Source organism: Eimeria necatrix, genomic scaffold (assembly GCF_000499385.1).
Source record: "Eimeria necatrix Houghton genomic scaffold, Enh_scaff130, whole genome shotgun sequence".
Classification (NCBI taxonomy): domain Eukaryota; phylum Apicomplexa; class Conoidasida; order Eucoccidiorida; family Eimeriidae; genus Eimeria; species Eimeria necatrix.
The window spans coordinates 53,174-64,490 of NW_013654910.1; the positions used below are offsets into that span (position 1 = coordinate 53,174).

Genomic DNA, 11,317 nt, shown 5'->3' on the forward strand with positions numbered 1-11,317 from the left:
CTGGCTAGCCGGCAAGATGAGCAGCTGGCTAGCTGGTCACCTGGCCAGCGGGCTGCTGGCTAGCTCAGTAGCTGGCTAGCTGGCTAGCTGGATAACTACCTAGCTGGCCTAGTGGCTAGCAGGCTGCCGATTAGCAGAGTAGCTGACTAGTTGACCAGGTGGCTAGCAGGCTAGCTGGCTAGCTGGCTGCCGGCTGGGCGGTTCGTTGGATGGCTAGCTAGCTGCTGCGGCGGGTGCTCACGGCGAGGGAGTGGCAGTCGTAGAGGTAGAGGCAGACGAGGAGGACTGGGAATCCGTATCCGATGGCTAGCTGGAGACAAACGAGCAAGAAGTTGACGAGGTTGGGGAGAACTACAAACTCTGCAGTTCTGCTGCTCATGAAGCGCGGCAAGTCCGTCAGCAGCGAGTCCCAGCGCCTGCGGCTGAGACGGCCCACGCCCCGCGCCCGCCGAATGGCTTTGCCCAGCAGCCGCAGCGCCTTCTCCATCACCACGTTGTTGTAGCACAGGCCCATGTTCAGCAAAGACACGTCCGGAGACTGAGTCCACCACCTCACGTCTTGGCTTATTTCAATGTTCTCGATTATCCGCACCAGGCGAGACACAGACCTAAACGCCACCAGCAGCAGCAGCAGCAGCAGCAGCAAAAGCAGCAGGATCAGCAGCAGCAGCGCACATGCGTCTTTAACATGCTAATATATATATATATTTGTGTGTGTGCTCATGTGCGTAGTATATATACATACATATCGCATATGTGCACATATAAGGGTGAAAGCATTCACATGTCTCTGGAAATTCAGTAAGAGAAAATCAAATCAAAAATAGAAAAGAAACAAACGTGCATCGGGCGGCCCTGGCTATGGAAGGCGCTGTTCTCCCCACACAAAACGCCTTAAACACTAACCAGAAGCCCGCAAACCCCAAACCCTAAACCCTAAACCCTAAACCCTACAGCCTGACGGCAGGCCGCCGGGCTTTGCAGCTGCGTGCAGTCAAGCGCCTCGGCGCCTCTGTTCCCGCGCCGTGCCACCCGATTCGAGGTGCGGGACCTGCAGGGCGGGTTTAGGGTTTAGGGTTTAGGGTTTACTTGTAAACGACAACTTGTTTCTCCTGGACGTGGGCGGCCTGGTTGAAGGTTTCCTCGTCGGTCTTGGCCAACATCACCAATTTCGACTGAGTGCTCACGACGCACTGGCCCGGGCAGTGCACAGCTTCTGCGGGGGGCTCTGTCGAGAAGGGGGCTCGAAGATCGGGGCAAACCTTCAACATGGTTTCTTGCACTGAGAAGCCAAACTCCACCAGCTTCGCCTCCGACAAGTGCTGCGAATCCGCCACAAGTCCGCATGCAAACTCAGTTTTTGGGGCTTTTTTGGCTCCCCTGCCCAGCCCTTACTTGCGCAAAGTCCCTCTTTTAGACACTTATGCATGCATTGCTTATGCATGCATTGCATGCATGCATCTGCACATTATCTCTTCCCACATTCGCCTGCACCCTATGCGTGCATACAACATGTATATTTCGTGCATATGTTGTGCCGTATATATTGCGTAAATAAGCATTTACCTCTGCCCTTCTTATATATATTAAGCACACACACTGGAAGTATATGCATGCACTATATCTATATGTTATCTATAAATATATTCACACAAAACGTATTTAAATGCGTATTATGTACATTGTACATTTAGAGCATGAATGTGTCATGTGGCTGAACAAAGAATGTATATATATATATATGAAACAATGTGAATCAATGCATGCATATTCTATATATATTGCCCAGACGCGCAAACGTGTACTTGCCCGCACTAAAGGCATAAAGTTTGTTCACACATAAATAAACGCATTTTCACTTTTGGCTGCCAGGCAGCAGCAGCCCGCTTTGTTTGCCGGCCATTCTGCCTCTATCTCTTTCCGTCTCATGCTTGTAGACTCCAAATCCCTGGTCCTAGACGTTAAACCCTAGACCCTAAACCCTAAGCCCTAAACCCTTTTACCGGCCTCCGGCTGCAGCGCCTTGCCTATGAAGGCTTGTGGCTTTGCTCAGAGCGGTGGCCGCAGCACCCAAGCCCGCCAACCGTCAAGCTTAGGCCCCAAACCCTAAGCGCCGAACCCTAAACCCTCAGCCCCGAGCCATAAACCCTAAACCCTAAACCCTCGAGCCAGAGCACCGAGTTTACCTCCATCTCGAGCCCGTGGGTCCTGCAGAAGCAAGCATAGAGGAGCTCCAGCTCGCACAAAGGCGTGGGCTTAACTATGAAGAAGGCATTTGACTGGCACACGGCTTCAGACGCGGGAGTGCAGGAGTCCACTTCGGATTCGAACATGCCCAGGTAGACCAGCTGCGAAGTTTCTTGGTTCTGCATGCATGCATGCATGCATGCAGCAAACAGGCAGGTTTGGGGCTTGTGGGGCGGAGCAGCGCCCGTTGCCTCAGCCCTACTAACTTTACAGAACCCAACAAGACCATCAGCAGCGTCTCCACAAGAAAGCAACCAGCCCATGAACCCTGCCTCCGCAGCTTGGGGCGCAGCAGCAGCAACAGCTTAGTTCGCAGCAGCAGCTTAGTTCGCAGCTTGTTGCACAGCAGCAGCAGCGTCATAGTTCGCAGCTGGTTGCACAGCAGCAGCAGCGTCTGAGTTCGCAGCTTGCGTCGCGGCAGCAGCAGCGTCTGAGCTCGCAGCTTATGTCGCAGCAGCAGCAGCAGCTTAATTAGCAGCTTGTGTCGCAGCAGCCGCAGCTTAATTAGCAGCTTGTGTCGCAGCAGCCGCAGCAGCTTAATTAGCAGCTTGTGTCGCAGCAGCAGCAGCATAATTAGCAGCTTGTGTCCCAGCAGCAGCAGCTTAAGTAGCAGCTTGTGTCGCAGCAGCAGCAGCTTAATTAGCAGCTTGTGTCGCAGCAGAAGCAGCATAATGAGCAGCTTGTGTCGCAGCAGCAGCAGCAGCAGCATAATGAGCAGCTTGTGTGGCAGCAGCAGCAGCATAATGAGCAGCTTGTGTGGCAGCAGCAGCAGCATAATGACTGGAGGAGGAGGGGGCTGACCCTGAAGTGGGTGTCGACGTGCCAGGCGTAGCTGCCGGTGTTGGGAATGGCGCGGCCCCAGTGCAGCGGGCAGACGAAGGCGCTGGTGCGGTGGTCGAAGAGCGCCAAGTAAATGTGGTCGGGGCGCACGGGCGAGTCGCCCCACTGCCACTGCACAAACAAGTCCGCGCCCTGCAGCACTGGCCGCCCGGGGGAGTCGCGCGTGAAGTGCGGCGCCGCGGCCTTCGCGCCCAGCCCGCTCGCGCGGCTCTTTCTCTCCGCGAAGCCCGCGGAGCCCCGCGGGCTCCGCGCGCTCGACGGCGCCACGCTCCCGCCCCCCGCCCCCTCCAGCAGCGGGACTGCAGCAGCAGCAGCAGCAGCAGCAGCAGCAGCAGCAGCGGGGGGGAGTGGCGGCAGCAGCGGCGGCAGCACGCGGGCCGCGGCGCGGGGGGTTTGCTGGGTGGGTTTGCTGGGCTCGCGGGGGGAAGGCGCGTGTTGCACCGGCGCTGGGGATTCGCAGTGCGCAAAAACTCTAAACCCTAAACCCTAAACCCTAAACCCTAAACCCCAGAAATTCAGCCTTGTTTACTTTGCAGGGAGTCTGCGTCAATGGGCGTGACGACGCTGCGCCTGGACCTGCTCAGGGAGGGCCTGCTGGACTCAGCTGGCCGCGGCGCCTCCGCAGCAGCAGCAGCAGCCTGGGGTGTATGTACAGCTGGGCGCCCAGGCTCTTCAATAAGTCCCAACTGCGCCAAAATGTCTTCAGAATTTCCCTCGACGCGCGCAAACCGAGTGCGCCGGGCCGGCGCGGTTTCTGCGTAAAACAGACCGCCGCAAACCCTAAACCCTAGCCCTCAAACCCTAAACCCTAAACCGCGAGGAGCGGAAAAAGCAGGACGGAACCGAAGAGACAAGGGCAGGCAACACGCTAAAGCGGAGCAGCAGCACTGCTGGCTTCCGACACTTCGGAGGCGCAGCAGAAGAACACTGTCACGTGCAGGGTTTAGGGTTTAGGGTTTAGGGTTTAGGGTTTGGGCCGCACCGTGAGTTGGCTCGTCGCGTATTCTGGCCACAGACCTGGCAGCCAGCGCTGCCCCCATAGGCTGGAAGTCCGTTTTCTTGCGGGCCCTCCGCCGCTGAAAGCCTGGGGGCTCCTGTTCTTCTTCTTTGTCTTCATGTCTGAGCCAGTGCATGCAGTGGGGCATTGCATGCAGTGGGGCATTGCATGCAGTGGGGCATTGCATGCAGTGGGGCATTGCATGCAGTGGGGCACTGCATGCAGTGGGGCATTGCATGCAGTGGGGCACTGCATGCAGTGGGGCATTGCATGCAGTGGGGCATTGCATGCAGTGGGGCATTGCATGCAGTGGGGCATTGCATGCAGTGGGGCACTGCATGCAGTGGGGCATTGCATGCAGTGGGGCAGTGCATGCAGTGGGGCATTGCATGCAGTGGGGCAGTGCATGCAGTGGGGCATTGCATGCAGTGGGGCAGTGCATGCAGTGGGGCAGTGCATGCAGTGAGGCAGCGCATGCGGTGGGGCCTTTCGCTGCAGTGAGTCTCTGGTTGCTTCGCAGCCCAGCCACAGACGCATCAGCAGCTGTAGCCGCACATACGAGCAGCAGCAGCAGCAGCAGCAGCAGCAGCAGCAGCAACAGCAGCAACAGCAGCAACAGCCCACCTGATATAAGCCTTGATGTGCTTAATCTCCAAACTGCACTCCAGGCGGCCCCAGGGGCCCCTCCCGTCCACATGCTCAAGGCCCACTCTGAATCGGCTGTGGCGCGCTGGGTATGACGGGTCTTGGGGGGCCCCTGCGCAATTAAAACATATAAACAATTTAAACTTAATATTACTATAAATAAAGTTACTACAAAGAAACCTTGCAGCCCCACGCAGCAGCTGGGGGCCCCTTAGAAAGAGTTAACAGCCAATTATTGAGGCCCTAGCTCGAGCTACACTTCCTCCACGGCCCCGAGTTTGCATGCATGTGTCTACGCTGCAGCTTGCTGGGCCTAGCCCTCGGCTCTAAGCCCTAAACCCTAAACCCTAAACCCTAAACCCTAAACCCTAGCGCGCAAGTTGCTGAAACCCTCGAAAGCCCCTAGAGGCGCTTTTGAGGGCCCCCAGCAGCAAAGCCCGGGGGCTCCGCTGGCACTTGCTGCTGAGCTATCCCTAGCTGTCTCCTTTCCCCAGGAGCAGCAAACTCCCCTCAGCCCCCCCACACTATTGTGCATGCAGGGCCCCCTCTGCATGCAGGGCCTCCTCTGCATGCAGGGCCTCCTCTGCATGCAGGGCCCCCTCTGCATGCAGGGGCCCCTCTGCATGCAGGGGCCCCTCTGCATGCAGGGCCCCCTCTGCATGCAGGGGCCCCTCTGCATGCAGGGGCCCCTCTGCATGCAGGGGCCCCTCTGCATGCAGGGGCTCCTCTGCATGCAGGGGCTCCTCTGCATGCAGGGGCCCCTCTGCATGCAGGGGCCCCTCTGCATGCAGGGGCCCCTCTGCATGCAGCAGCAGAGCAGCAACTAAGGGTTGAAAGCTCACCGCCGGAAGCGCCGTCTTGCATGGCGTCTTTGACAATTTGGTAAAGGTCTTCGAATCGAATAACTCCAAAAGCCAGAACTTGTCCAGTGCCTTCGTCGGAGACTTCAAAGCCAATCACGTGCTGCGCTATTCTGTCTCTGTCTAGCCGGAAAGTTTGCCCAGGACAAGTCAAGTAGGCATAGGCCTGGAGGCAGCAAAGAGCAGCAGCAGCAGCAGCAGCAGCAGCGGCAGCAGCAGCAGCAGCGGGCCTTAGGCGCTGTGGGGACTCCCGTGCAAAACGCATGCAATACGCATGCATTATCTGCTGCTATTGGTGTTTGCAAATCGCCACTTCTACACAAACTAATGCATGCAGCTGGGCAAAGATTAATCCCACAAGCGAGTCTTTAGGCCCACAAAAAAGGCCCAAGACTTGCAGCTAAACCCTAAGACACAAACAGGAAAAATGGCTTGCTGGGGCAGAGGTGTGGGGCCCCACAGATAAACAGATGCACACACTCGGGGACAGAAGGGCCCACAGAAGCCCTCAAGTCCGAGGTAAAGAGGGCCCCGAACGGGGGCCGCTCAGGGGCCCCCCTGGGGGCCCCTAGAACCCCAAAGGGGCTCCCAAGGGGCCCCCAGAGGGGCCCCCCAAGGGGCCCCCAGAGAGGCCCCCCAAGGGGCCCCCAGAGGGGCCCCCAAAAGCCCCAAACGCATGCATGCACCCACCTGGCGGTCCGCGTCGCGCAACTCCGAAGGCGTCACCAGCGTTGGCCGCCCCCGAAAGGAAACGTCTGAGTAGACTCGCCTGCCAGTGCGCATGGCGACTTCTCTTGCCTGCAGCAGCCAGCGAAGTGCATGCACAGTTTGCATGCGTTTGTCTTTGTTTTTGCAGGGAAAAGGGCAAACATTGCTTCGTTTGGAAAGAAATTCAAAGTGCATCTCCACAGAAAGCTGCACAGGCCCCCACTCCAACTGGCGCATGCACGCATGCGCTACTCATCAAAAGCCAGGATTTGGGCGGCAGGGGAGGGCCCACAGCTGCAGCAGCAGCTGCAGCAGCAGCTGCAGCAGCAGCTGCAGCAGCAGCAACTGCAGCAGCCCCATCGCTCCACTGGAGAATCCTTAGGGGCCCCTGGCTCTAGAACTGTCCCCTGCTGCCCCCACGGGGGCCCCATGTGGGGTTAAGGGCTCCTCCTAGGGGAGCCCAGGGGCCCCTCTGTGACTGCCGGAGGGTCCCACGTGGGGCCCCGGGGGGCCCCGTGGCTCTTGGGGGCCCCTTGGGCCCTCGGGCAAGGCTTACTAAATGGGCTTTCTGGCCGAAGTGAGCCGCCACTGTAAACCTGCACTCCGTTTGTTTGAGAGAGTCCACGAGCTGCGAGAAGACGCGGGAATGACCGTGGTCAAAAGAAACCGTGCGTTTGCGGCCCAAGGCGCTGCAAAGCCCCAAAACACAGCCGCGTCGCCCATGCATGCAGACTGCGCATGCATGCAGGCATGCATGCATGCATGCATGCATGCATGCATGATGCATGCGCGGGTGCTCGCATGCATGTGTGTTTGCGTCTACGTTGCATGCACAGAGTGGACGCAGGCGCCACGCGCATGCGCAGCCTGCATGCAGCGCTGCACGCACGCGTGCCTGCACGTATGCATGCATGCATGCACGCATGCATGCATGCACACATGCATGCATGCATGCATGCGTGCATGCATGCGTGCATGCATGCGTGCATGCATGCGTGCATGCATGCGGACCTGCCGGGAGCGTAGACGCTGGGGTCTTGGCAGGGGACTGCGAAGACGTGGAGCTGGAGGTCCTCGAGCTCGATGGGGATGGAGAAGTGGCTGGCGGTCTTTGCGAACTTGCGGAGGAAAATGTCGAGGGAAGAAACGCGGGTGGGGACGCACTTGCTGAGGAGCAGCAAAGGGTAGTCCGTGATGGAGAGGCGGGGCCCCAAGATGAACTCTGCGGACCAGCGACTCTGGTCAATGAGCCGCCCCTGCGCGCTGAAGAAGATCAGCCGGACTCTGTACTTTTTGTGCATTTGGAGTTCGTAGTCCTGCGCGACTTCGAGGTGGACGGGCCCGGGGTGCCGCGAAGGCAAAAACAGCTCTTTTTGGTTAAGTCCGAACTCGTGCACCGAAGTCACTTTGCTCGTGTTCAAGTAAACATAAATTTCTTCTTTGCTGCACTCCGCCATGCGGCTGCGGTCATTGGCTGCGTCCGCCCACGCAGCCAGCGCTGGCTTCATGTGCACTCCCATCCACGCTGCGGGCTGCGGGCAGTCCCCAGTGGACCACCGCAGCAAAATCCCGTGCGCCGGGTGGTCCACTGGTACCACCATCAGGTTCCACGCCCCCGCCTCCGCCGCGCTCAGCGCCGCTGCACGCAAACCCCCACCCCCAAACCCCCAAGCGCCTCTCCGCCAAAACCCGCCTTTCTCACACACTACCCAGCCCTCCAGGGGCCCCTGCCGGCCTCCGGGGGCCCCTAGGGGCCCCTGGGGGCCCTTGGGGGCCCCTGGGGGCCCCTGGGGGTCCCCGAAGCAGCAGTGGGGCGCGCCGCTGCGACTCAGGGGGGCCCCCAGGCCGTGCGCGCGCGCAGGGGCTCTACAAGGCTGCGAGGGGCCCCTCAAGTGCCCACGCAAAAAGCTACAGGGGGCCCTCGGTGGGCACTAGCACTTGGGAGGGGTGCTTGGGGGCTCTAGGGGCCCCCGAGGGCCCGCGGGGCCTCCAGGGCCCCCGAGGGCCCTAGCTATCTACAGCCGTGGGCTTCCCAAGGGAGCCTCTAGTCTCCGCGAAGCCCCCCAGAGGCTCCCCGGCAGCTCCGGAGGTCCCCGGGGGACCCGCGGGGGCCCTGGGAGTGTCCGGGAGCCCTGAGGGCCCCCTGGGGGCCCCCCTGGGGGCCCCCCTGGGGGCCCCCCTGGGGGCCCCCCTGGGGCCCCGTGGATGGGGCGGGGCGGGCTCACAGGGCAGCTCGTGGTCGAGTCTGTGGCTGGCCGCGCGCATGACGATGGCGTCCGTGTGGGCCTTTCGCAGGCGAGGCAGGAGATTGCTGAAGCAAACGTAGACGGCCCCGCAGGCGAGGGCGAGGGCGGCCAAAATGCTGATGACGATGGCCACCACGAAGGACCATGTGTCCCGCAGCCTGCACGCACCGCCTCCGCCGTCAGCTGGCTAGCTAGCTGGCTGGCTAGCTGGCTGGCTAGCTGGCTGGCTAGCTGGCTGGCTAGCTGGCTGGCTAGCTGGCTGGCAGCTAGCCACAGCTGTACTGCCATCGCTAGCCAGCCACAGATAGCCGCACACAGCTAGCTCGCCCGCCCTCCACCAACTCAGATAGCTAGCTAGCCAGCTAGCTAGCTGGCAGCTAGTCAGAGCTGTACTGCCATCGCTAGCTAGCCACAGAAAGCCAGCCACAGCTACTTCGCCACAGATATCTCGCCACTGCTAGCTAGCCACAGCTACCCTGCCACCGCTAGCTACCCACAGCTATCTTGCCACCGCTAGTCGGCCCCAGCTAGCTACCCCGATCTAGCCGTCCCGAGCTAGCTATCCCGAGCTACCTATCCGCAGCTAGCCAGCGCTGGCTAGCTAGCTAGCGGCGCGTGGGGCTCACGAGACGTGGACTTTGATGAGGGCGTCGTTGAGGACGGCGAAGCGGATTTGGGGAGAAGTGGAGTTTTTGCTCCAAACGAAAAGAGTGCTTTGAGTGCGGGCCTCTGCGAGGGCCTCCCACAACACCAAAAAGGCGTCTTCAACAATATCTTCTTTGCACTGCCCGGGGCCCTTCACCAGCCCCACGTATTCGCCCCCCACGGCCTCGCTCTCCTTGTCCTCGCCCTCCGCCAGCCGCCGCGCCTGAGACGCAGCGTTAGGGTTTAGGGTTTAGGGTTTAGGGTTTGGGGTTTTGTTGGGTGCCGGCGTGGCGCCGCTTGGTGGTCGTGGGTTTCGCTTCCAGGGTTTGCGGTTTAGGGTTTCTGGCTGGCCGTCGCCCGGCGGTGCGTCTCGGTGGCGAGGGTTTAGGGTTTAGGGTTTAGGGTTTGGAGATGTTAGGAGGACTCACTGGGGCTGCGGGATCGGGTCCCTGCGCGTCCGCGTCGGCGTAGGCGGTGGGGGGCGGCACGAGTGCTGCGGGCGCTGCTGCCGCTGCTGCTGCTGCTGCTGCAGCTGCTGCAGCTGCGTGTTGCGCGTGGGGCGGGTCCGCGCTGCTGTTTGGGGCCCCTTCCTGGGGCCCCCCCTGGGGGCCCCCCTGGGGCCCCCCCTGGGGGCCCCCCTGCGGGGGGTTTGCGGGTTCGAGGAAGCGGCCGGGGCGCTGGCTGATGGACTTGACGTTTTGGGTGGGCCAGAGGAAGGAAAGGAGGGACTGGAGGAGCGAGTCTTCGGAAGAAGTGATGATGTCTGGGAGAACATCATCTTGCTGGTCAATGTGGCCGCGGCAGAAGAGGCCGCGGGTCTGCAGCGGGAGGTGCAGCACCCGCGGCTGCAGCATCCCCCCCGACAGCAGCACGAACCAGTAAACAGAGCGGAGGTAGGCGTTGCTGCTGAGGACTCGCCAGCTGCCCGGGTGGTCCAGACCAGCCTGGTCCACCCGTATGATCCAGGGGGCCGCGGGGTCTTCGCGCAGCCACTGCAGCGCGCTGCGCACCCGCAGCAGCGAGTAGTGGTCCAGGTGGGGCTTCCGCTGCTGGTCCACTCCGGCCCAGGTGTGCATGGGCCACTCGGGGTCTTCGTGGGCCCCCCTGGCGGTGGCATAGACTGCAGACTCTTCTGCGTCTATGTCCAGCTGGAGGCTCATGAGGCCCGCGAAGAGCGCGGCCACGTCCGCCGGCTGCAGCAGCGCCCGCGCCTCCCTGCTGCTGCTGCTGCTGCTGCTGCTGCTGCTGCTGCTGCTGGGGAGCGCGACGCGGACGCTGCCGGAGGCCCTGAAGAGGCTCGCGGCCGCGGTCTCCGCGCTCATGGCCAGACTCAGCGGGTACTGCGACACCACGTGGACTTGGGCTGTGCGGGACACTATGGCTATGGGGCTGCGGCCATAGGCCGCAGCAGGCCCGTCTAACTCCAAGTACAAATGGCCCGCACTCAGAGTGAAGCTCATGGCCCGGGCCTCCACAGAGCGAAGCTGCACATAGGCGTGGAAAGCCTCCACGAAGACGGAGGCCCCCCTGAGGGGGACTTGTGCGGAAACGGAGATGTAGCGGTCTGCGGGGGCGAAGAGCAGCGCGAGGGCCCCGAAGCGAAAGCCAGGGGCCAGGAAGAAGTCCACGGAGCACTTGTGCCACGGGTCGAAGTTCCCCATGTGCAGCAGCACCTGCAGCTGCCCCTGGGGGCCCCTCCGCAGCACGGGGGCCCCCGCCTGGCTCGCTGCGCGCTCCTGCAGCCAGGCCCGCACCCGCAGGAAGCTCCGGGGGCCCCCCGAGGCCCTGAAGGCCACCCCGCAGTTCTTAAGGTTCAGACTGACATCCTTTTCCGGCTCCAGGGTCACCTCTTCTGCAAAAACTGCTTCTTTCCACCACTGCAGCACGCTGCTGCAGCACAGCAGCAGGAACAGCAGCAGCCCCAACAGGCTGAACAAAGTGCTGCCCCCCTTCACGCAGTTCTGCGGGATCCCCGGCACTTGCGGCACGTTTCGCATGAAGTCCGTCCCCAGCTGCCCCTGCGGCTGCAGGGGCCCCGGCTCGGGGGGGCCCCCGGGGGGGCCCCCCGGGGGGCCCCCGGGGGGCCCCCGCCAGTCGCTGGGGGGGGCCCCCCCCCCGGGGGGGGGGCC

General features: G+C 61.6%; 1 protein-coding gene across 1 annotated transcript in view; it reads right to left on the minus strand.

Moving 5' to 3' along the window:
- Window positions 1-9,586: 9,586 nt before the first annotated feature.
- Window positions 9,587-11,317, minus strand: part of ENH_00010500 (EF hand family protein, related) — a gene marked incomplete at both ends in the record, with an annotated part of 2,277 nt that continues 546 nt past the window's right edge. Inside the window, 2 exon segments of the mRNA XM_013584200.1 lie at window positions 9,587-11,137; window positions 11,143-11,316. Coding sequence (XP_013439654.1) covers window positions 9,587-11,137; window positions 11,143-11,316 — 1,725 coding nt within the window.